This window comes from Schistocerca serialis, chromosome 1 (assembly GCF_023864345.2).
Source record: "Schistocerca serialis cubense isolate TAMUIC-IGC-003099 chromosome 1, iqSchSeri2.2, whole genome shotgun sequence".
Classification (NCBI taxonomy): domain Eukaryota; kingdom Metazoa; phylum Arthropoda; class Insecta; order Orthoptera; family Acrididae; genus Schistocerca; species Schistocerca serialis.
The window spans coordinates 152,731,936-152,759,425 of record NC_064638.1 but is presented as its reverse complement, the minus strand read 5'-3'; the positions used below and the strand labels follow the sequence as shown (position 1 = coordinate 152,759,425).

Sequence of the window (27,490 nt, the reverse complement as noted above, 5' to 3'; positions counted from 1 at the left end):
ACAGTTAATGCTGTTTCAGTATGATGTTCGAGTTGTCATCTGATGATGTCCCACATGTACTCAATTGAAGACAAATATGGTGATCAAGCAGGTCCAGGAAACGTATCAACACTCTGTAGAGTATGTTGGGTGACAACAGCCCTATGTGGGCGAGTGTTATCCTGTTGGAACACACCCCATGGAATCTGTTCATGAATAGCAGCACAGCTGGCCAAATCACCAGATTGCAGACAGGTTGTGTGGTACAATTACGAGAGTGCTCTTGCTGTCAAAAAAAAAATCGCACCCCAGACCATAACTCCTGGTGTAGATTCAGTGTGTCTAGCACGCAGACAGGTTGGTTGAAGACCTTCAACTGGCCCCCTCCTAACCAGCACATGGTTTTCACTGGCATTGAGGCAGATGTGGCTTTCATCAGAAAACACAACAGACCTACATTCTGCCAACCAATCAGCTCTTGCTTGACACCACTGAAGTAGAAAGGCTACAGGTTGTATCGCTCGGAGCTGTCCTAGAAGTAACCGATTTGTAACAGTTTTGTGTCAAAGAAACATCCAGTTTCCCAGAGCTAGAGACTACCAGCCTTGCTCATGGAGTTTTAATGAAGCAGATATTCTGCAGCATTGTTCCTAGAACAGATTGTGGTCTCCTGGTTATCAGCCAATTGGAAGGCCAGAGACAGCCAAGGTTCTGTGAGAAGCTAGACTATGATTTCCTACAATTGCGCCACAGGGTTGAGAATTATAAGGTCCCCTTAAGTGGGGCAGGTGTGCACTACACATAGAAGCTACTACCCAGTTTCAGTGCACACAAGGGCTTTTTAGATTATTGACTCTCCATCCAGTTCAGATAACGATGGCGGTAGGAGACCCAGAAGTTTCAATATCCAAAGAAATACCACCAAAAGGCAAATAAATACCACACACCGGCTAGAGAATTAACGTACTAGTCGTTACCTGCCAAAGGATTTGCAACAAAGTGCCATAATTTGAAGTGCTTCTAAAAGGCAGTGGGGCTCAAATTATGCTAGGTACAGAAAGCTGGTTAAAATCTGAAAATGGCCGCAGTGATATTTTTGTGGAAAATCAAAGTGCATTTCGAATGGATAAGTTCCTGGGAAATGGAGTTGATGTTTTTGTTGCAGTAGACAAGAAACCCAAATCCACTGCAATGGAAATTGGAATTATATGCAGATTGTTTAGGCAAGACTTAGTTCAGTGGATAAACATAAAATTATAATTGGATCCTTCTACTGATCTCACCCCACTTCAGTGAAATCGTAAGTAATCGTGTGTAAGTTCACCAATCACTCTAAACACCAGAGTCGACTTTAATGATCCAAAACTCGATTGAGATGATTTCAGATTTTTTAGTGGTGTGCCTGAAAGACATCTTGCGAAAAATTACTAAATGCCTAATCTGAAAACTGCTTGGAACAAACAGTTTGGAACCCCTCTCATGATAGAAACAGAGTCAATGGCAACAAACAGACCAAGTGTCCTTGAGGATGTCCGCATCGAAAGGACAAAAGTCAACTAAAACAAGTAGAAAGATATATGTGTTCCTTAAACTAGATAAAGAAGCAGTAGTGCCATATTTCAGTGAGGAACTTGCAAATTTTAACTCAGGAATATTTAGAGGAACTATTGCCAAAGTTTAAAAGAATAGTTGACCATGCATCGGATATCTATGTACACGGTAGAATAGTTCACTATGGGAGGGATGATCCATGGTATACAGCAACTGTAAAGATACACATAAAGAAACAAAGACTAATGCATAATAAAGGCCGGCCATTGTGACCGAGCGGTTCTAAGCACTTCAGTTTGGAACCGCGAGAGCACTACGGTCGCAGGTTCGATTCCTGCCCCGGGCATGGATGTGTGTGATGTCCTTAGGCTAGTTAAGTAGTTCTAAGTTCTAGGGGACTGATGACCTCAGAAGTTAAGTAGCATAGTGCTCAGAGCCATTTGAACCAAAATTATTGGGGTACCTCATAAACACACAAGAAATCTTCCATTTAAAGAAAGAGTGGAAGCTATTCCTCAGTTTCCCCAGCCCCCTAAATATAATAATCACACCGTTTCTTGTGTTTGACAAACTTTTGTCGACTTTTGTGCACAACTGTACATTGTTGGCAGCGCGCCTCAATGAAATGCTGCCTGGTTTGCCTAAATGTGGAGACGCACTACAGTGGAATGATGAAAAGAAAGAATCTTTGGCCAGAGTGATATCTGCTACTGCAGAGGCTGCATTGTTAGCTCGTCCTCTACCTGATGCAACTCTTGCAGTTAAGATGAATCCATCATCAACTGCAACCGGAGCTCCCTTACAACGACATGTGAAACGTGACTGCCAACCTATAGTTTTGTTCATCAAAAAATTATCAGCACCGCAACCAGACTGGTCATCGTGTGACCACGAGCTCTATGCACCATATGTCCCAATCAAAATATTTAGGTACATATTCGAAAGTACACATTTTATGCTTCTCACAGACCATAAGTCAATTGTGTTCACTTTCCATCAGGAGCCAGATAAGGCAATACCGCGCCAATTACAGCATTTGGACTTCATTGTGTAATATACAGTGGATAGTCAACATGTTGATGGTGGGAAGAATAGAGCAGCTGATGCACGATTTTGTATTGACGTCATCGCAAAGAGACTTGACTTCATCGCACTTGCCAACGTCCAGGAAGAAGACAGCAAATTGAAGGTATACTTTACACCTTAAACATCGTCAGACTTGCAGCTCCGACGCACTCAAATAGCGTGTTGAAATGTTGCGCTGTACTGCGATGTGTCAACACCATAGGCGCGGCGGTTCGTTATGCCAGTTTTTCACAGACACGTAATTTCCCCTCCTAATAGCCTCTCTCATTAAGGAGTAGGGGCCACTGCACGACTTGTGAAGAGAGCATTTGTTCTCAAAACATTGAGAAACATTGCAAGGGACCTGTTCGCCAGTGCAATGTTTCTCAGGGCAATAACGGCGGACTTAGTGTGTAGACAAACACTTCGACTACTGGGGAGTTCTTTACTAACACATCAAACAGTATTACTATCTTCACTCACTGATCTGCAAGGTCTGTGTTGCTGTTTCAAAAGAACAGCAGCCATTCATTTTCTGTGACTTACAGTCCTGGAAACAGGTTTTCGTCTCACATGGAGCCATCCAGAAACCTCTCCAACCACCATACGATGCTCCATACATGGTATTTGCATGTCACGATGAAACATTCGTATTTTGACATCAATGGTTCTTCCATCACAATACCCGCTGAAAGACTCAAGCCAGTCTCTACCCCACTGAGACTTACACTGGTACAGAGACAGCAGTCTTCCTTAGCTAATGTTTCCAAGTAGGCCTCAAGTCACAACTTGTTCATGGCCCTCCATACGTTGCCACCATAGATGTCGTTGACACTTGGGGTGGGGGGAGGGTGATGTTGACAGTGAATCCTCTGATACATTTTATGTGTGTGTAGTGTAAGCTCGGTGAGTCGTCATATTGCCTCTGTACTAAAAACAAATGATAGATATAGATGCTCCTTGCACACTCACAGGTAGAGGTTATAAATAATTGCTGATGATGTGTTGAACAAATAAATTATATTCGTGCATGACACTCCTTTCTCCTCAATTTTGAAGTTGTACCCACTGTCTTTCAATGGAATGAAGTAAAAGTAAGCGAGATTACAAATGGAACAGCAAAGTTAAGACACTTAAAATCAGAAGACATTTATGGTATTTCCAATTTTTTGATCAGAAGATTGTTGTTATAATAGTACAAACATCACGTTTTCTTACAATCTGGATGTTTGTTGGTGGCTGTTGCCCTTCATCCTTAAAAATGGCAGTCGTTACTCCTCTGCAGAAAAAAGTTGACAAGTTTTGTCCTAATAATTACTGCTCAATCTTTCTTGTACAATCCTTCCAAATGCTTTGTCATATTGCACACAGTTTGCATTTACAATTTGTAAATAATGTTATTAGTGATCACTATATGGGTTCAGGGCCAGCTTGTCAATAGTAAAATCAGCTGAAAATACTGTTTCCTTTACTCCAATCGATATTATCTGTTAATACTATATTTGTCGATATCAGCAAGATATTTGACTCTGTCAGCCATAGAATCCCCCCAGAAAAATGCTACTACTTTGGTTTTAATGACTCAGAACTATCTCTGATCAGATTCTACCTGAGTAACAGAAAAAAATTGTTCGGTTTAACAAAATGAGATATAATGTCTAGGATATCATGCAAAGTTTATCACAAGGGTCAGTGTTTGGACCTTTTCTCTTGATGACATACATGTAAATGACTTGCCCACCATTACGTTGTGTAAATCCACACTCTATACAGATTGTGCCACTTTTGTTACAGTTGGAAGACTTAGAAACATTGAAGAAGGAAAGAAGAGATCATCTCAGAACAGCCAGTAAGTGGTTCCAAATCAATGAACTGTGTATTAATCTTGAAAAATTGCAATATTAAAGATGATAGCAATGACTCTACTTCACCTAATCTTCTTAGGATCCTTCTTGACTCCAAGTTACAATCGAAAAATCATACTCATTATATATGTACCGGTACTAATTTAGCCAATGTTAAGTATTTTTTAGGTAGGGTAAAGTCTTGTTTTATGAATAAGCTACTTCTTAAGATATAATATGTTCCTTCCCACACCAACTTGAGATATGCCAGTTTGTTATGCAAAAATTCAATGGAGCAAAACAAATTCTCATTAGGCAACACAAGGCAATCAGACGATTTTGTGGAGTCAGAAACAATGAGTCTTGTAGACCATACTTCAAAAAACTAAAAATTCCCTTTTTATATTACATTGTGTAACATACACAGAAAAAAACACAGTTTCAAACCATAATTATCTGTCCATCAATATCACACAAATCTCAAACAGCACATCAATATCAGTCGCGGGTCTTAATAAAACTGTGATATTTACAAACGCATGTAGGTAAAACTATTTAGCATGTTGCCAGTACAGGCACACATTGTATCACTAAGTGTGTTTAAAAATACAGAAAAAGCATATTATAGAACAGAACAGTTCAAAATGTGCCCTAAAGATGATCTTAAGTACTAATAATAATTTCATTTAGATTAAACTTATTAATACGAATTTGTTGAGTACATCCTATGCAGTATGCTGCATAGCCAATAACGACCTGAAAATACATTTTACACCATGTATGTTATTTATTTACTTGTATATGTAACTGTATATATACAATACAACAACATTTATTGCATTTTAATACTTAAGGATAGATAGTAAATAAAAATAATAATAGTAATAATTTAATATTTTCAACTTTTGTATCATCTCATTCAGTAGCTTCAAATTAATTTGCTTCAAAATGACATGTGCAAGACAGTACTCAGTGCACAAGTCAGAGATATTTGTAATTGGCAATTGAGCTGAGCATAGCTGGCAATTGAACTATTGTATGAGAAGAAGATATTACTTACTTATGCTTAAATCAGACTATATTTCAGAAGATATGCTAGTATTTATTTGTTTAGACAGTTTTTACTTCCCCACAAAAATGCTGTTATATTTTGAATCTAAGAAAACACAGGTTTATATTGAGAAAGAGTGAATCTAAAACAAACTTTTATACAATATACGTCAATGGAATTACTACAAAAAGGGCCTAAAGCAACAGGTATAGCAACAGTTCCAAAACATATTTTTTGATTAGATGCATGAATTTCAATTCATAATTTCCAATACTTCCATTTGAATCAATGCATCATCTTCATAATCTATATCTTTGGATTAACTAATGATAACTGGTTCTTGGTGTGGATTTTCCACCATGTCCAGGAATATTCTATTCATGAAATTTGCTTCACAGATACGACCCCTGATTCGATTTTTCCTTGTTTGGTACGATCTGTGCAATCCACCTGTCTTTAATTGGTCAATTGCACCTTTGTTGTTATACAACAATTGATTTGGGTCTAGTCCATTCATAAAGGTCTATGTCTGCTATCTCTTGATACTCAGGTTTGTAGGCAATTTGATATTTCTAATCTGGAATAAATTTTTCTTTCAGTTTCTGTTTCGTTTCCTGCTGTGAGTTGTCACTAAAACAGTTTGTTGCCTATGTATACTGCTATGTTGAATACAGAACTTCTTTGATTTTTTTGGAAGATCCAAAGTACTATGTTGAATGTGAAACTACCTAGATGTTTCTGGTAAACTTAGGGGTTAGTTTTTGGTCTGCTGAAATTAAAACTTAGTAGAGAATTATCAGATTTACATTGCTACTGCAATTTTCCTGTTTAACTCCCTAGACTATTATCTTAAGGCTTTAAATGATTAAGTCTTTTACTGTACTCCTCTTTTACTCAACCATAGGAAGTTTAAGACAAAATTCCTGTGTCAAGTTACTTTTAAAAACGAAGTAACTATATTAAGTGATCAATATCTAACTATTATTCAGCAACTAGAGTAAGTAAATAACTAAGTGTATTGTACTGCATTACTGATTTGTCTTGGTAGATAACTTTCACATGTCCACTGCCCTTAACTGACAAGCGAGCCTTACAGAGGATGCTTTATTCTTGTAAATCTGTTTTTCACTTTATAGATCAGTTGGTATCAATCGTTATGCTCCCTTTTTATTTTCTGTTTGTGATTGTAGATCATCTATTGCAGAAAGCCAATTCTGTGAGTCATTAGACTGCAAGTTTTCAGCTTAAGTTGAGGTATCTGATTCCTGCAAATCTTTTGCATTGTAAGATGGATAATATTCCATCTTCTATGGTCTATTTATCAGGAAAATTTGCAGTTCTCGAACTTATTGAGATGGTTCGCGATCATTTTCCAGTAAAAACTGATACGTATTTTTCTGAGAGGCTTTTTGCTGGTATGGTGTCCATTGAGTAGTCTTCCACCTCAATATTTTGTGGTTTTGACACAATTTTCTCTGAATTTGTTCGATTTAATTACTTCTTCTACTCCTCTGTGAATAAAATAAGTATTCAACTTGGTTTCAATGAATCACAAAAGGTTCCTGGCTTGCCATTTCCCTTCTAAATCCTTTCTTGCTTAAATATTATGTCTCTGGCTTCCATATTTCTTTGTTCAATGGGTAGTAACAATGGATACACATTGTTATATTCACAGTTTTTGACAAGTATGCACTCAGCACATTTTCTGTCCCATTTGGGCGTATTTGTTATCAGTTTGTAGACATGCACACTGTTATCGAATAATCTCAGGTTTGGTTTCTTCTCTAAGAAAGCTCCTCCTGGCATCAGACAGTTCAAAGCTTTTGTTGAAAACCTTTTAATAAGACAAGATGTGGTGGGGGTCGGTTCTCTCCCTAAATTTCACAGGTTATTTCACATCAAATATTAAACATATCATGTTTTCTATTATCAGTCTATTATACTACTGGCAATATTATTTTGTTCTGGAGTGCAGGGAACTATGGTTTGATGCTTAATTCCTTTGGCCTTTAAGAATAAGTTTGGTTTCTCATTTATGTCTGGTCTCTGAGGTCATCCCTGGGTCACTCCAGTGAGAGAAAGTTGAGAAGACCAGCCTTGCACGTGGAGTTTGGAGTTTCAACGAAGCTTAAAATTGGCAGAATTTTCTCCAGAACTGATCATGGTCCCTTGGTTCTGAGTCGAGTGGAAGGATTGAACCAATGATTTCGAAGGTTCTGTGACATGCTGGGCCGTTTCTTCCTGGACTTGCGCCATAGTTTTGAGAATTGTAAGATTCCCCTAAATAGTCAGGTGTGCACTATACATCCCAGGCTGCTACTTAGGCAGCTGACTGTGTGTGGGGTGCACACAAGGCTTTTTTAGATTAGGCGATACTCTATCAAATCCAGGAAACTATAGCTGTAGGAAACCCAGAAGTATCAGTTTAAGATCGATAGAAATGTCTCCCACAGGTGAGAGTATTAAAATACAAATGGTGAAAAGCCAAAGAATTTGCAATAATGTGCCAGAGTTTGAAGTACTCATAAAAAGCAGTGAAGGTCCCATAATACTAGGTACAGAAAGCTAATTGAAAACTGAAACTGGTAGCAGTGAGATTTTTGGGAAAATTTAAGTGTATATCGAAAGGATAGGTATATAGGTAATAGAGGTGGTGTATTTGTCACAGTAGACAAGAAATTCAAATCCACTGAAGTGCAAATTGAAGCTATATGAGAGACTGTTAGGGGAAGACTCAATATCAGGGGTGTGCATAAAATGCTAATAGGATCCTTCAGAACGGAAAGATTTAGATTTAGATGTTCCTTTTTCCCACACACCATTCGAGAGTGGAATGGTAGAGAAGTACTATGAAAATGGTACGATGAACCCTCTGCCAGGCACTTAAGTGTGAATTGCAGAGTAACCATGTAGATGTAGATATAGATGTTCTGTCACCCACCAGACACACCTCCTGATGACTTTAGAGAAAACCTCAGTTCACATGTAGGTTAAGTTCCCCAATCATACTGTAATCATTGGTGGAGACTTTAATCATCCAACAATTAATTGGGAAAATTACAATAATGTTAGTGATGGGCATGGTGAGACAGCCAGTGCAACTTTACTAAAGGCCTTTTCAGAAAGCTGCCTAGAACATATAGTTACGAATCCCACCCGTGATGGAATTACTCTGGATCTAATGCCAAAAAATACACCTGACCTCTTTGAGGATGTTCACATCGAAACTGGTATCAGTGACCATAACATGGTTATGGCAATAATGATTACCAAAGTACAAAGGACAACTAAAACAAGCAGAAAGTTATAAATTTTCAGTAAACTAGAAAAAAAGTCAGTAGTGATATATCCCAGCGAGGAACTTTCAGCACAGGGCTGGAGCATGTAGAGGAAGTTTGGTTCAAGTTTAAAAGCGTAGTTGACCATGCACTGTACAGATATGTACCCAATAGAACAGTTCATGATGATAGGGAACCTCCGTGGTATAACAGTCAGCTTAAAGAAACTTCTAAAGGAATAGAGATTACTGCATAATAGGTATAAAACATATCATAGTGCTATAGATAGAGATATGCTGAGTGAAACATGTTTGCCTGTCAAGGGAGTAATGCGTGGAACCTTCATTGACTACCACAGCAGAATATTGTCAAGTGATCTTTCACAGAGCTCAAAGAAATTCTGGTTGTGTGTAAAGCTTGTTAGTGGCACCAAAGCTAGTCCTAGCGAATGAGACAGGAACTGAAACTGAGGGCAGCAATGCAAAAGATGGAACGCTTAACTCAGTTTTGAAATGTTCCTTTGCAAAGGATAACAACCCAGGAGAATCGCCCCAATCTACTTCTCGTATCAGTGAAGAAATGAATGATATAAGTATTAGTGTCAGTGGTGTTGAGAAACAGTTGAAATGGTTAAAATTGAGAAAAGCTCTAGGGCCTGATGAAATCACTGTCATATTCCATACGAAATTGTGGCTGTGTTACCCCCTCTTCTAATTACAATCTATTGTAGATCACTCAAACAAGACACTGGAAAAAAGCACAGTTCACACTCGTGTATAGGAAGGGTAGTAGAAGTGATCCACAAAACTACCGCCCTATAGACCTGACATCTGTTTGTTGTAGAATCATAGAACATATTCTGAGCTCAACGTAATGAGGAATGTTGAACAGAATGACCTCCTCAATGTCAACCAGCAAGGATTTCGAAAACATCGATCATGTACAACCAAATACGCACTTTTCTCACATGACACACTGAGAGCTTTGGATCAAGGCAACCAGGAAGATGCAGTATTTCTTTATTTCCGAAAACTATTTGACATAGTACCACATGTATGCTTATTGTCAAAAGTACAATCATATGGGGTATCAAGTGAAATTAGTGACTGGATGAGGACTTTTTGATAGGGAGGATACAGAATGTGATCTTTGATGGAGAGTAATTGTGAGATATAGAAGTAACTTCGAGTGTGCCCCAGAGAAGTGTGTTGGGGCCATTGCTGTTGATATTGCATGTTAATGACCTCACGGACAATATTACTAGTAAAATCAGGCTTTTTGCAGATGATGCAGTTATCTATAATGAAGTACTATATAAAAGAATGTGTATAAATATTCAGTCAGATTTTATAAGATTTCAAGATGGTGCAGGTATTGGTAACTTGCTCTAAACGTTCATAAATGTAAAATTATGCACTTCACAAAACGAGAAAATCTAGTATCCTATAACTATAGTATCAATAAGTCACTGTTTGAATCGGACAAACTCGTACAAATACCTGGATGTAACACATTGTGGAATTCGTTAACTCATACGAATAACTTGGTGTAACACTTTGAAGGAATATGGATCACATAGGTTCAGTCATGTGTAAAGCAGATGCTAGACTTCGGTCTATTGGTAGAAAACTGGGAAATGCAGTCAGTCTACAAAGAAGATTGCTTACAAATCACTTGTGTGGCCCATTCTAGAATATTGCTCAAGTGCGTGGTGCCCGTACCAGATAGGACTAACAGGGGATATTGAACATATGCAGAGAGGGGCAGCACAAATGGTCACAGGTTTGTCCGATGACAGATGTAAGATATCCCGAGAAAGTCTATCAACAAAGTTTCAAGAACTGGCCTTAAATGATTACTCTAGGAATATACTATAACCCCATATTTATTGCTCACATAGGGATCATGAGGATAAGATTAGAATTACTGCACACACAGAGGTATTCAAACAATAATTTTTCCAATGCTCCATACATGAATGGAACAGGAAGAAACCCTAATAACTGATACAATGGGATGTACCTTCTGCCATGCACCTCACAGTGGTTTGCAGAGTATAGATGTAGATGTAGATGCAAATCTGAATGCGCTGATTCCAAAATCCTTTAACCCTTAGAAGTCGAATGTGGTTAGGAAAGTCTAGCTTTCTTACCTTCTATGAGTGGATTCTGAATGATTCATTTACATTTGATGTCACTGAGCAAAACAAATGTTTCCATAACGTCGTAGTGCTATGGGTTTATGTCATTAGACAAGAATGCAGAGATTTCTTTAACAACGTGATCACTTCGCTGATGCAGTTTATACATACATTAATTAAGCATGCTGTAACTATCAATTTCTCCTCTGCATCATGATTATTCTTCTTAAGGCGCCTTCTCCTGATGGAGAATGGTGATGCACATAGCCAAACTGGATGTGACGTTGCAGAATGGAAGACCTCTTCTGACATGCAATTATACCATCTCTGAATATCTTTCAGCTACGATTTCATTCGTCTCCCAAAAGACATTTACCCTTCTATTTTTCTGTTCAACAATGAGTTGTAATAGTTGATATCTTTCGCCTCTTGTAATGTGTCCTAGATGTTGAGTCTTCCTTTGTTTTATAGTGAGCAATCATTCTTTTTGCTTTCTTTTTCCATGGCTACGACCTAGCAAGGCGCCTTTTGTAACATTGCATGTACCTTAAGATAGAGTCTCACTTGTATCACCAAGAACGTTGTAAACCAATGAAGATAAAAGTTAAGTGTTCTAGTAGCTACATACTTTTCTTTATACCATTAATAAGTATTCTGTTTCAGACCTCTATCTAGACTACTTAAGATTACGCGTGCCTTTCGGCTACTTCAGTGTGGCGTAGCTGTCTTGTTACGCCACAACAGTTGGCGACGAGACAACGGAAAGGGTTTTGTTCTTTCTGATTGCTTACATTTATTTGTGTCATGGCTTCGCCAGATGTACTGTCCGAATTTTATCGCTTGCAGAATCAGCAGACGCAGGCGTTATTGGATGCCCTTGGACAGCTCGTCCAGGGTCAACGTGCGCTGCAAACCGATGCGGCCGCCGCCGCTTCACCGCTCCCGCAGCCGCATCCTGCAGTTGCACCGCGGTTTCGCGATTTTGACGCGACGCACGAGACATGGACTGAGTGGTCACGCCAGTTTGGATTTCATCTCGCCGCCTACAGAATTCAAGGTAACGAGCGGCAGCCTCACTTATTGTCTTGTGTCGGTGTGTCCACCTACCGTGTGATAGTGAAATTGTTTCCCCGACGCGACGTAGCGACTCTGTCCTACGATGAAATTTTGTCGGCATTGGACGCCTATTTCAAAGAAACAGTCAATGTAGTTGCAAAAAGGTAAAATTTCTTTCGTACAAAACGTACGGCCGGTCAAACTAATAGGGAGTGGGTTGCAACATTGCAAGGCCTTACAAGGGAGTGTGATTTTGAATGTGAATGTGGCCTCCCTTATTCAGATACAATGGTACGTGATGCAATTGCACAGAACGTTTCTGATGTTCGTATACGGGAGCAAATTTTGAAACTAGTTAATCCCTCCCTTCAATAAGTGATAGACATATTGGATAGGCAAGACACACTTGACTGTGTTCAGGACTCATTTGCAACTTCGCCAGCCGTGTGTAACATTACCCGGCCTGCCGGGCGCGCTGCGCGGCCCGGTCAACTGCCCTCGCGCATATCAACGCAGCTGCCGCCACGCTCTAAACCAGGTGTGCCGCGCCAGCACACAAATGCAGTGAAATCATGCCCGCGGTGTGCTACAAGACATTCGCGTGAACATTGCCCGTCACGCCAAGCTATTTGCTTTTTCTGTAACAAGAAAGGACATGTTCAAAGTGTTTGCCAGAAAAAGCTCAGACCAGACACTCTTAATCATTCCAGGCCCTTTGCTTCGCGCCGGAATCCAACCAAGGACACTCAGGCTCGTGGACCTTCACCCATGGACATTCATGTAGTTAATTCCACTCCGCCCAGTGCCACTTTCTCTAAAAGTGACTGTGTTCGTCCCACAAAAAGTGTGCGTCGACGTCGCCGGAAATCACGTCAGTTAGCAAGTGATTCTGTACCAGTGTCTGTTCAAATTGCACAAAACAGTCGCTCTTGTCGTCAGCAGGACAATAAACTTTTTGTAGATTTGGACTTTAATGGCAAGGTCATTCCATTCCAGCTCGATACCGGAGCTGCAGTTTCATTGCTCAATCACGACACGTACAAACAACTGGGCACACCTCCGTTGCGTGCCGCAAATGTTCAGTTCAAAAGTTATTCAGGACAGCAGATCCCTGTGTTAGGACAGTGCACTCTTCTTGCAACATACAAGGGACACACAAAACTTGTGTCATTTTACGTTCTTCGTTCTTCTACTGCAGTGAACTTGTTTGGCTTAGATTTATTTCAGTTGTTTAACATGTCTATTGTAAATCAGGTCCTATCAGTGAATCAGACTAAGCCTTCAGACAGTGTTTCTCGTCTGTGTGAAGAATTTGCAGACATTTTTGCACCGGGCCTAGGTTGCGCTAAAAACTATGAAGCACATTTGGAACTGAAAGTAAACGCGAAACCGAAATTTTTCAGAGCGCGCAATGTTCCTCACGCATTGCGTGATGAGGTCGCAAGAACATTACACGATTTAGAATCACAAGGTGTAATTGAACGTGTGCAAGCGTCTCTCTGGGCCTCACCCTTAGTAATTTTGCCAAAACCTTCCGGTAAACTGAGACTTTGTGAGGACTTCAAGGCAACAGTGAATCCACAACTCGTGATTGCAACTTTTCCCTTATCCCGCCCGGAAGATCTTTTTGATAAACTGTGCCCGGGTAAATACTTTTCCAAGTTGGACCTAGCAGATGCGTACTTGCAAATCCCAGTGGACGCCGAATCCCAGCGCGTCTTAGTGGTTAACACGCATCTTGGTTTGTACCGCTTCAAAAGACTGCCATTCGGGTGTGCATCCGCCCCTGCATTGTTTCAGCAATATTTACAAACTATTTGTGCGTCGGTCCCTCCTGCTGCGAACTATTTGGACGATATTGTGATTTCCGGAAAGACGGCAGACGAGCATTTAGCACACCTACGAACATTATTTCAGGTATTGCGCCGACATGGTCTTCGTTTGCGGAAGGACAAATGTGTGTTTTTTGCTCGTGACTTACCATACCTGGGCCATGTCATCAATGCCCAAGGCATACATCCGAGTCCAGAGCACCTCCGTGCCATACAAAAATTGCCTTCGCCGCAGAATAAGAAACAGCTACAGAGTGTGTTGGGTAAAATTAACTATTATCATCGCTTTCTGCGCAATGCCTCTTCTATTTCAGCTCCGCTTCATAGCTTACGCCGTAAGGGTGTTCCGTTCGTCTGGACGACGGAATGCGAGCGCGCCTTTCGCCAGTTGAAATCGGCGTTGCTTTCAAATACTTGCCTTACTCCATTCGATCCCCAGAAACCCCTTTTGTTAATGGTAGATGCAACGGATTACGGGATCGGTGCTGTGCTTGCGCACAAAGTTGGCTCGCATGATCGCCCTATTGCCTTTGCGTCAAAATTGCTCTCGTCTGCGAAAAGAAATTACTCACAGATAGAGAAAGAAGCTTTGGCTCTCGTGTTTGGTGTTACTAAGTTCCATGATTTCTTGTATGGTCGTCACTTTACCATCATCACAGACCACAAACCTTTGACATCGCTTTTTCATCCGAACAAGCCTGTACCTCCGCGTACAGCGCAGAAATTCATTCGCTGGTCTATTTTCCTCTCGCAGTACCGCTACGATATCTTGTATCGGTCCACTGCTAAGCACGGAAACGCCGATGCGTTGTCCCGTTTGCCGGTTGCTGAGGATAGAGCATTCGATTCTTCCGAACTTGCTTGCATGTTCATTGATTCGGAAACCGATGAAGTGGTCGACTCGTTTCCGATTGATTTTCGTCGTGTAGCTACAGCCACAGCTGCTGACCCTGTCCTTGCTACCGTTTTGCGTTTTGTTGCTACGCAATGGCCTTTGTCAAAGTCTTGGATCGAGGATCCGTTGGTTCGCTCACAAGGAGAGGCTTTTTGTTCGACGTGGTGTTTTGTTGTTGCGTTCTGATAATGATCAGTCCAGAGTCGTGGTCCCACATTCGTTACAGTCCTCTGTTTTACGGCTTCTTCACCAAGGACATTGGGGTATAGTGCGAACGAAACAACTTGCTCGTCAGCACTGTACTTGGTTCGGAATCGATGCTGCGATTACGAATATGTGTTCTTCTTGCATGGTGTGTGCCGAACAACAATCCGCACCGCCGCGGAAAGTCTTTGCATGGCCAAAAGCCACTTCCCCTTGGCAACGCTTGCACATCGATTTTGCTGGTCCATTCTGGAATGCCCGATGGTTGGTTCTGGTCGATGCCTTCAGTAATTTTCCTTTTGTTGTCCGGATGTCTTCCACGACGTCAACTGCCACCATCCAAGCGTTGTCTGCTATCTTTTGGATTGAAGGTCTTCCGCAGACTATTGTTTCCGATAATGGCCCACAATTCATGTCCGCAGAATTTCAGTCATTCTGCCAGGCCAATGGTATTCAACATCTGACATCCGCGCCGTTTTCGCCTCAGTCAAACGGTGCCGCTGAACGATTGGTCCGGACTTTCAAGTCACAGATGTTGAAGTTGAAAGAGTCGCATTCTCGGGAGGACGCGTTGTTGCTCTTTTTGTCATCGTATCGCTCTCAGCCCCGAGATGGTCGCTCGCCGGCTGAGTTGCTCCATGGTCGTCCTCATCGAACCTTGATGTCTTTGCTACATCCGCCGCATCAGGTTCCTGTGCAGCGGCAGACTTCTGCTTTTGCTCCAGGCGACGTTGTATTTTATCGCAACTATCGAGGTTCACGGCGTTGGCTCGTAGGGCGCATTCTTCGCTGCCTCGGCCGCGCGATGTATTTGGTTTTGGGGGCCTCTGGTGAGGTGCGTCGGCATCTCAATCAGCTGCGCCTCTGTCGTCGCACGGGTTCTGCCGCTCCCCATCTGCTTTCAGCGACGGTGCCGTCCGGTCAGCGCCCTGGGGACCCATCTACTGACTCGCCTCATCCCCAGGTGTTACCGACGATGCCTTCCATTTTGCCCCATGGCGACGCGCCGCCGCAGCCGCCGCCGCCGCCTGTTCTTCCGCCGGCGCCGCCCGCATTCGACGCTTCGCTGCAGCCGCCAAGCGCCTCCCTGGGTCACGCGCCGCCGATCGCTTCCCGTGACCAGCTGTCCTCCGCCATGGCACTCTTGCCCGCTCCGGAACACAGGGCGTCTTCGCGCGTCGGGTACCCCGACGCAATGGAGGTCGACCCTTCGGCCCCTCCTGTCTCTGTACGGGCGCATACACCGCATGTTGACGTGCACCCTGGACTAGGTTTTCAGGCGTTTCCTAGCTCCCCTCGGACCGAATGGCCGGGTGCGGGTGGCACAGCCTCGCCTGTTGTTAGGCTCCCCACCTCATCGCATACGTCAACATGGCGTCCTCCCCACGGCGGGCGGAAGCCTTATAACACGACCGTTCGCCGATTTGCGGGGGAGTAATGTGGTGTCACCGCCAGACACCACACTTGCTAGGTGGTAGCTTAAATCGGCCGTGGTCCATTTAGTACATGTCGGACCCGCGTGTCGCCACTGTGTGATCGCAGACTGAGCACCACCACAAGGCAGGTCTCGAGATACGGAATAGCACTCGCCCCAGTTGTACGGACGACATTGCTAGCGACTACACGGACGAAGCATCGCTCATTAGCCGAGCAGATAGTTAGCATGCATTGCTCATTAGCCGAGCAGACAGTTAGAATAGCCTTCAGCTAAGTCCATGGCTACGACCTAGCAAGGCGCCATTTGTAACATTGCATGTACCTTAAGATAGAGTCTCACTTGTATCACCAAGAACGTTGTAAACCAATGAAGATAAAAGTTAAGTGTTCTAGTAGCTACATACTTTTCTTTATACCATTAATAAGTATCCTGTTTCAGACCTCTATCTAGACTACTTAAGATTACGCGTGCCTTTCGGCTACTCCGGTGTGGCATAGCTGTCTTGTTACGCCACAACAGTAATAATATGAGCTCTAACATGGAAAGTAAGCGTTTCCAAACACATGTCCGCATAACATATTTTCTTTCTTTGTGTGTGAGGAATGTTTCCTGAAAGTTTGGCCGTACCTTTTTGTAACACCCTGTATACTCTAGTATTACATACTGATGTTCATGTGGCTGTTTTAAATTCACTGTTCAGCAATAAGTATTTCCGGTATGAAATTCTGCAAATATCCCCCATGATGTGGCTAAACCATGTCTCTCAAATACTCTTCTTCTTCCAGGAGTGCTACTCTTGTAATTTTTGCAGAAGAGTTTCTCTGAAGTTTGGAGGGTAGGAGATCAGATATTAGTAAAAATAGAGTTGTGAGGACAGATCATGAGTCGTGCTTGGGTAGCTCAGTAGGTAGAGCACTTGACCACAAAAATCTATGGTCCTGGGTTCGAGTCTCAGTCCAGCACACAGTTTTAATGTGCCAGGACTGCCAGACTGGTGATGTGTTGTGGAATACCACTAGACACCCAAAACCAAGCAGGGCTCTATGGAGTGGAAACATTCTGATTTCTCCAGTATGAAAAAAATTCAAAGTGAGTGCTGGTAGTAAAGCACTTGTGACAGTGTTCTGGGATATGCATATTATGTTGCTGCAGACTTTGCTGAACACAGGACCACTGTGAATGCTGTAGTCTACACTAAAACTCTGGTTAAGTTGCATTGCGTCCTTCATGACAAAGGTCCCAACACACGATGTTAAACTTTTTCATGATGATGCTCACCCCCATGTTTCCTCTCCTGTTCATGAGAAAATCGCCACATTTGGGTAGGAGGTGCTCAAGCATCCACCATACAGACGTGACTTTGCACTATCGGACTTTCATTTCTATGGTCACATGAAGAGCTTCCTGGCCAATAAGCACTTTGTGGCAGACGTGGAAGTGAAATCAGCAGTCCACAGATGGCTATGCTGCAACCAAATGGGCTTCTATAAACAGGCCGGACTGAAAGTACTATAGTGATGGGAGAAATGTGCTGAGAACGTTGGTGAAATCTATAAAATTCGATAAAAGATGTAAGTTAATTTGTGATTTTGTTTTGTTTTTCTACCTATTAAACTTGTTAGTAATAAAATTATTGTAAATTACTTTTCGATTTCCCACATATTTTTAGAAAATGTGTTGGAGAATACGCTGATTGTGAATATGCTTTGTGAAATGGTGAGTTGGATGGAGGGGGGAGGGCTATGTATGTACAAAAGTAAGAACACACAGTTAAGATAGATCCCTCCCCCAACTCGCCATCTCACAGAGCCTATTCACAATCAGCATATTCTCCAACACAAGTTCCAAAAGTAATAGTGTAACCTAAAGAACGATAGTCAGAGTGTAAAACAGTCAATTTTTTTGACAACATAACGTAAAATAACGACAGTAAAACGATAATTTCATATTAGGCTTAAAAATAATACTGGAAATCATTATTAATTGCAGATGACATACTGGAGGACAATAATTGGGACAAAAATTAGAGCTGTACTGCGAATATTAGGCAGCCATATGAAAACCAGTATGTAATACTACTAATGTTTCTGTTAGTAGTTTCACTAATGTAATACTGTAATCTCAGTAATTGTTATGTATTATCATGCAAAAATTGTTATATGATATTGAACATGAACAAATAAACCACTGTAGATGGAGAACCTTCTCTGAAACATGTTTGGGTAATAAAACAAGAAAAATTGCGGCTGCTGAAGAGCGATCCAAATTTCCATATTACATATTTGTAATTAAATTTAGTACTACTGTGAAGAATAGTCATTACACAGTGATTGTGCCGATATGTAGGATTTCTATTAGGATTAAGAATGGTCCTAGATATTTAAAGGCACAAATAAACTTTGTATTTCAACTTCACTGTAATATTTATATTGATGCTGTGAAGAGCCGTATTTTAAATAAGCGATTATAAGATACTGTTCAACGTTGGAATAAGGTTTCTGTCACATGGTTTAAGAATATTTTTCACTTTACAAGGTATTATTTGCTTAGTTGAAGTTCATTATTTTGGCACGAACCTAACATTTCATGTACACAAACCTCTTATACTCAGAAAGTTTATGACATAATCAAATGATTCAAGATACGTCCAAGCATGTGTTTATAGCAAAACACAATGAAAGGTGGAGGATCTTGTATTTATGTTAAGAATGGTATTGAATTTAAGATCAGAAGTGATATTATCATGCTAAGTGTAGACAAAGACTTTGAAGTGTCAGCAATAAAGGTAGTTGCTATAAATATGCCCAACAAACTAACTATATTATGTGTTACCGTTCTCCCAGTGGTAATTTAGATATATTCTTTTCAAAACTTATAGAAAGCCTAGAACTAGCGTTGACTCTGAAACATAATATCCTTTTGCGTGGGGACTTTAACATAAATACAGCTTAAACAGATGACACCAGTAACACATTTATTAATATCCTGCGTAGTTTTGGCATGTCATCACTAGTCAACTGTGCAACAAGAGTAACCACACATTCATCATCTACCATTGACCATTGTAATGGTACTTGAATTACATAACCATTACGGCACCTCAACTAAACCTCTCGATACCAGCCATATTCTACTGTATTTCTGTAAAGCAGTTGACATATTTCTGAGACAACATTCAGATTTGATTTCATTAATGTAGAGGTACTTTGAAACATATCGATATGTTTCAAAGTACCTCTACATTAATGAAATCAAATATGAATGTTGTCTCAGAAATATGTCAACTACTTTACAGAAACACAGTAGAATATTGCTGGCATCGAAAGGTTGAGTTAAGGTTCTGTAATGGTTATTTAATTCAAGTAGCATTACACCGTGTACCTAGATACAGGCAGAGAAAACTGTGAGGTACTTGTTAAAAATCTGGGACTGTCTGACCATTTATGTCAGATTATAACAGTAAACGCTTGTGTAAAAATAGATTCAAAACTGTACATATATAAAAGAGTCTACTCTCCGTCAGCTTTGCAAAAATTTTCCTTAAAGTTAACACATTAAAGTTGGGAAGGAGTATATATAGAAACTAAAGTGAATTGCAAATTCTCCAATTTTATATCTGAGTTTAAATTAAAATTTGAACAAACAATCCCCAAAGCATTAATTCCTTTTAGAACACCCACCAAAAATAAATGGATTACTAAAGGAATTAGTGCTGAAACTTGTAAATACCAAAACTACATTAAAAAGGACAATAGTGATCCAGTTTTCTTGCACTACTACAAAAACTACAAAGGGATCTACAGGAAGGTACTCAAACTGCAAAAAAATCAGCCAGCGATAGGTTCATAAATTTAGCCTATAATAAAGGTAAAGCTACATGAGCTGTAGTGAAACAAGAAACCGGAACTGTGAAGAAGAGAGGTACAAACACACAAATCAAGAAGAAGGAAAACTTAGAAAGTAACCTAAAAGAATTAGCAAATTATGTGAACACCTACTTTAGGAGCACTGCAACGACGTTACAGAATAATTTTCCAAGAAGTGCTAATCAACCAATACAGAAGCATATAGAACACTCAGTGGTATTGCATCCAACTACTGATGAGGATGCATGCAATATTGTCAGGCAATTAAAGAAAAAAAAAAACTCGGCAGGTTTAGATGAAATCCCAACGTGTGTGCTGAAAAAATGCATAAGTGGTATCAAAGCTCCACTAACAGAAATCATAAATGAATGTTTCAAAACTGGTTGCTTAGCTGACTACCTGAAGCACGCCACAATTTGACCATTGCACAAGAAAGGTGACATAGAAAACGTTGAGAACTACAGACCAATAGCCCCATTGTCATGCTTTTCGAAAGTGTTAGAAACAATAATGTAAAACAGGCTTATGAGCTAGTAAATTCAACCTCCCTTGCAATGACCAGCATCGTTTGAGGCCTGGTAGAGGAACATAATCTGCAATAGCACAATTTACAAAAACAGTTTTAGAAGCACTAGATGAGAACCGCAATGTTATCCGGCCTTTTCCTAGACCTGTCTAAGGCATTTGATACAGTTGACCACCAGAAGTTGTTGCATAAGTTAGAGGCACTAGGAGTAAGGGGAGTGGTTCTCAAATGGTTTCGTTCATATCCAGAAAACAGAGTACAGTCAGCAGTAATCAAATATGTATCCAGTGGCTCAAAGTACATTGAGAAACATATATCTGATCCACAATATATCAATACTGGGGACCATCAAGGAAGTGTACTAGACCCAGTATTGTTTCTGATGTACATAAATGATTTCCCACACATTATCGGCCATGGAGAGAAGATATTGTTTGCTGATGGCAGCAACACAGCAATCACCAGTACGACAGTAGCACAAATACTGGAAAATTCTACTGAAGTGCTGAGGGACGTTCACAAATGATCTCAGGAAAACAAAGTAACTCTCAACATAAAGAAAACAAATACAATATGCTTTAGAATGAACAGAAAACATAGTCCCTTAAATTTAAAACTAGATAACATCTCCATAGATGATGTACCTACAACAAAATTCTTAGGGTTGCACATTGACAGCCAAATGAAGTGGAATGAACATGCTATGAAACTCTCGAAAAAGGTATCCACAACGTGTTATACACTTAGAATCCTTGTATCCGCATGCAGTAATGAATGTTTGAGAACTGTATACTTTAGTTATGTTCATTCAGTGATCAGATATGGTATTATTTTCTGATGACACAGTGCTCAGAATTGACAAACAGTATTTAAAATGCAAAGAGAGCAGTAAGAATTATAACGAAAAGCAATAAGAGGGCCCACTGCAGAGAACTTTTCAAAATGTTAGAAATTCTAACTGTTCCTTGTGAACATATATTCCAAACCATAGTGTACATCAAGAAAAATATAGAAAATTCTACGTAGTTTCACAGCTTTCAATATGGAGCCAACTGAAATCGAATGGACGAGTATGAAAGTTGTAGTGCAGATTATAGACTTAGAATTGTGAGAAGAGTTAAACAAAAGGAAGACGAAATCCAAATGTTGGATTCGAAAATAAATTTAGCACAGGGATGAATCAGGGGAAACAAGCACATTTAGAGATGAAATAGTACTCATAGACGAAAATGCTGTTTGCAATGGCAAACCAAAGAACAGCTAGCATGTAAGTATCATCTGCAGACACGGCAATCTTCCAAGATTTTAGAATCTTATTGAATTCGTTGATATAGGCATACTGAATAACTAATTTTTAGTTTAACATCTGCCACATCACAGTCTGGAGCTATGTCTTGCATATAATCCCCAATGTGTACACTGCTTGGTCTCACAAATTACGTTGTTTATACGACTTGCCCTTTTTGGTTACATACATTAAATTCATTCATTCGAAAATCTTGCAAGACTGTGAGACACATCATTGGTTTGCACATATTACCTGCCCCACATACATACGCAGAAAATGAAATATACATTGCTGTTCTTATATTTATAGAACATGCGAAATTATACCTGCTGATCATCGTTTTCACCAATAAAATAGAAACACACTGAATTCGAATGGAGTACAGCAGCAACTACTCCACGATAACAGCGACAGAATGCTCGTGTTTCTAAATACTGTCACCAGGAAGCAGTAGTGGTGGGAAACTGGCGCAACGAAATACAACCAAGCTAAACTTCATGTGGCGTGACAAAAGTGTCGTCTCTTAAGTTTCACCACTAAAAACTGGGAGTTGACACATGCAACTGCAGTATGTGACTAGCTGTGACGACACTTTTGTTGCTTGTGTGAACCCGGATTAATAATTATCAGGTTGGCATATGTTACTAGCCGCGTCATATCACTGTTCTTCGGCCCGCCGATGTTCGTTTGAGATTTTAACCATGGAATGGTAGCCGTGCGATATTCATAAGAATTCAGATGACGGAGCATTATATGGAAGGCAGGGAATAGACGCAAACAATTGATAATAGGCTTAATATAAAGGTGTTGCATGTCTTCCGAAACTCAACTAATATTATCTTTGCTATACCAAAGAGTGTGTTATGTCTGCGAATGTAAAGTTCCGATCACGAATTGATGGCTGTTGAGGTCAAGTAGTGGTTTGTGTCGTGCGTGTTTGTGAGAGTGCATGAGGTTAGGTGAAAATGCAGTGTTTGTAGTAAGACTTCGGCTCCTAGATAATGCAGTCCATTGTCTGGACTGGGAGACTTTTGTCTCGAGCGTTGTGGAATGGCTTGTCGAATTATACGAACTGCGGTGAACAGAATCTCAGCAGAAAACGTGAATCCCGAATAGTGTCTGCGGTGTGTGGTTTTCCAAAAGAACTTTCTCACGCCAAGTTTAGGAAAGGACAATTTGGTGATGATGCGTACTTTACTGCAAAGTACAAGTCCGCGGAGGTTATTGGTGAGTATGCACTACATAACGTGTTGCGTTATCGAGGACCTTTAACGCCGAGGGTGTCGGTGATCGATATAGACCGTGATTGAGTTTTGTGTAAGGTCTGCCGACTTATGCTGATCTCTAAAGATTGTTATCTTGAAGAAATGTTTGGCTTCTGTAATCAGCGGACTAAATACTTGTCTTGTTTACTGATTACTGAAGGTAGTATATTTCAGCACTGAATGAAAAGTAACAAAATGATTTATCCTCAGCTTAAAATTTAGATTCAGGTTAAAACTAATCACGCCCTCGTTGTAGCAGTAACGTTTGCTGTTGGTTAAACTAGTACAGTGAATAAAAGGTTACGTCAATCATCGTGCTAGAACTCAACGTAAACATAGACTTTATCGGTGCGTTTGAGGCAATAGTCTTACATCAGTTTACATCCCATACGGTGTGGTTCATGAAAGACATTCACTGATCTCTGTAGCCTTACCCTGGACGAATCACACGCCTTGTACTTCTGGGGTACCGATAGTATGGGTTTAAACTACTCACAGGTCATGGGCGTAGGTTCACTGCGTGTCCACTAACACAATTATTCCCGTAATCTAACGTGCTAACGTGGTTAAAATCGTAGTTTATGCGTTAAGTGACAGTTTACTGTTTGTATTGTTAGTTAGATTGTATACCGCCATTAAGCACCCCTCACCCCTTCCCAACAATATTTGTTCATTAGCTTCGTTTCAAAACAGTGGGTTACCTCAATGGCATTCCGTCTCTTGCGCTATTCAACAAGCGCAGTTAGTTATATTGAGTAATTGGTTCTTTTCTATAAATCTGTATTTAACGGACCGAACCGTTTATTGAGTTGCCCATTCATTTGGTCTGAGAGCAGATTATTTTCACTCTGTAACGCATAGTGTTCACTATAGAGCAGAATTTGAAATAGTACTGATAAACGCGAAAGAAGAATGAATTGCGTTCTCTGTAGTATATGTAGGTATCTGCAGAACCACCCATGCTACATCTAACATAAGAAATGATGCATATATATGGGAAATTTTTCTTACTATAAGGTAATACTCCTAACAAAAGTGTCTACGACAAACATTCTGATGTTAAAAAGAAAACCATTGTGTTTACAAACAGTCAGGTGCCAGTTAATACAGTTCTCTCTCTCTCTCTCTCTCTCTCTCTCTCTCTCTCTCTCTCTCTCTCTCTGTGTGTGTGTGTGTGTGTGTGTGTGTGTGTGTGTGTGTGTGTGTGTGTGTGTGTTGGGGGGGGGGGGTTAAGCTTACATATTGTTTGCTTTGTGACTTTGCATGGCGACATGTGTACCATAAATAGTTCTTAAGATGTAGATAGATAAACTTCTCAAATGCTGTTGACAAGATTAAACTGTACATTAAGAGCAGTGGAGTGAAAAGTGCTGCACTTTTGTACACATGAAATCATTGTATTTTCCTTTGACAACTCTGCAATTTGGGATTCACTACATTTCATGATCCACAAGTTAATGGCTGTTGATGAGATATTAAATATCATTTGTGGATTGTAATTCTTAAAAGAAGTCATATCTTTTTTAGTGTGTATCTGCTCTATTCTGAACAGGCAGCCTGTTACAAGGGTTTGCAGATGAAGCCAAAATTTTATTTTCTTTGTAATTAATAGCTTGTCTTGTAGTGTTTCTGCTAAATCACTTTCTCTTTGTACCTCGGCTTGTGAGTTGTATTCTCAATCAGCTCAGTTTATATACTTTGGAAAATTTTATGCTACAGTGAGAATTGTTTATGGTCATGCTTTGAGCTAGTGATTAGCTTGAGGAGGAAAATTACTATACTGCTTATGCTGTATTCGTTTTCTCTAAGTAAACTTAAATTGTGCAACAGTTTTACCAATCATCCGTTGATTATATGATAGCAACAGTTTTCCCAATCATCTGTTTATTATATGATAGCTACAAGAATGAACTTTTCACACTGCAGCAGTTTGTGTGCTGGTAGTATATTTCCTGGCAGATTAAAGCTGTGCTTCGGAGTTGGACTTGAACCCGCTAACTTTGTCTTTTGTAAGTAAGCGCTCTAGTGACAGATCTACTCAAGCTCAAATCATGACCCACCAGTACTTTATCTCCTACTTTCCACATTTCACACTAAGATCTCCTGCGAAAATTGCAACACTAGCATTCCAGGAAGAAAGGTATGCTAGTCCTGTAAATTCAGTGGGAGAACTGTGAAGTATGGAAGGTAGGATAGTGGGGTACTGGCAAAAGTAAAGCTATGAGGATGGGTCGTTAGTTGTGCTTGGGTAGCTCAGTCACTAGAGCATTGCTTGCAAAAGGCAAAGGTCCCAGGTTTGAGTCCCAGTCTGGCACACAGTTTTAATCTGCCATTAATTTCCTGGGACTGCACTCTGAAAGTGCTGCCTTCACATAGTGATCTTGTCTTGACGTTTCTGCAATATTTCTGGCAGTCATCGAGGACCAAAGCTTCAAGCCCATTCTGTTTCCATAACGTGTAAAACAGTATGTTTGTCTTTCACCCCAGGTGTATTAAAGTCAATGTAGCATGCAGATTTGATTTGATGTGGCTCAGCTCATTGTATCACCAGCTTATGTCACTTTCCCTTCTGTCATTCCAGATGTGCAACTATTTTAGGGAGCTGCAACATAGCTCTAATTATAATTGATAATTTTGTTTATACTGGATGATAAACAGTTAAACAAGAAGAGACTAGAAGCATTTGAAATGTGGTGCCACATGAGGATACTGAAGATGCTTAGATGAGATAATGAATGGAGAGGAACTGAACTGAATTGGAGAGAAGAGAAATTAATGGCACAACTTGACCATATGAAGGAATTGATTGACAGGAAGTATCCTGAGATATCAAGGAATTGTCAGTTTTGGTAAATGAGGGAAGTTTAGTAAAAATTAAAGAGGGAATGTAGGCTTTTACTACGGTAAGCAGGTTCAAATGGATAAAGGTTGCAGTTGTTACAGAGATGAAGAGGAATGTACAGAATAGGCCAGAGTGGAGAGTGAAACAGAACCACTCTGTGGACTGAAGACCACCAAAACAATAACTTTTTTAAAAGATTGGTGTATTTACAGTGCAAGTATTTTTCTTTGCAAGCTGCTAAGGATTTTATATAAAAACTAATGATGATTTCAGTTTTGTTTCTTATTAGTAAGTGGTGATGAAAATACTCAATTTCCAAAGTCTCGAAGCTTTCAGCTCCTTAAATGATACAAAGTTTGCTTAATTTGGACATGTTTCTTCCTGCATTTTTAATTATAGTGACTGTCTCGTTTGTCTTTATCAGTGAGGCAGCATTTGTTGCATCTGTCTTATTTAACGCATAACACACGACATGAAATTGTGAAAATCTATTTAATGGATTTGTTGAATCGATCATTAAACTAAATCAAATTTTGAAAATGGTGTTCTGTAGTAGTTGCTGGCACACGCTGGCATTTCAGAAAGGCCTTGACACGGGCATTCTTTGCTTGGAGGATGAATACATATTGAAGTTTTCACTGTTTCGAAGTTTGATATCAATGTGTTCCAAGTGAGGAAACCTTGACTTTAGTATTAGATATCAGCAGAAAACCCGAAAGGTCCGATAATTAGGCGCGCTTGTTAAGTTTCTAATAGTCCGTTTCATGACCCGATAGGGAGACGAGCCTGCCCCGGATCGAATCAGTCTCGAGGATTAACGACTATGGCTATTTAGCCGGCCGGTCTGTATCTGTGGCTTTTAGGCACACATCCAACTAGGTGAATCGCGGCCTGGTACCCATGTCCCTCCTCAAATACACGATTCGAAAACATTTAGAAAACATTCTCACGCTTGCATATGAGATCTATCGAGAAACAATGTGTTACAGTGCTCCTGTCCCTGGTGGAAAAGGGTGGTGTCAGGAGGAGCATCCGATTACCATCTGTCATCAGCATTGCCAGTACACGTATAACTGTGTCGATCCTGTAGAGAATGGTACAAGACGAGCAGAAAAAGTAGTCTTGTTCCCTTCGGAATATCACAGCAAGGCAACGCCTTATCTTTGACTGCAAGACACTGTATTTGGAGCTCTCCTTTCTCGCTTTAAGAATGTGTCTTTGTTGCAAATTTGCTTGATTGGCACTTTTATCAAATTGAAGGAAGGCAATGACTTGCCCTTGCGACGTAAAAATTCTACGACAGCACAACTACATCTTGCGTTTTGGAATTGGCTTCCCTTTAGTTTCTTCCTAGATAGTTTTTCATAGCT

General features: G+C 40.4%; 1 protein-coding gene across 1 annotated transcript in view; it reads left to right on the top strand.

Annotated features, from left to right (window-relative positions):
- The first annotated feature begins 22,892 nt into the window (after positions 1 to 22,892).
- Positions 22,893 to 27,490, top strand: part of LOC126464471 (protein phosphatase PTC7 homolog) — a 125,659-nt gene continuing 121,061 nt past the window's right edge. Inside the window, exon 1 of the mRNA XM_050096237.1 lies at positions 22,893 to 23,240. Coding sequence (XP_049952194.1) covers positions 23,015 to 23,240 — 226 coding nt within the window. The 5' untranslated portion in view covers positions 22,893 to 23,014. The remainder of the gene's footprint in view (positions 23,241 to 27,490) is intronic.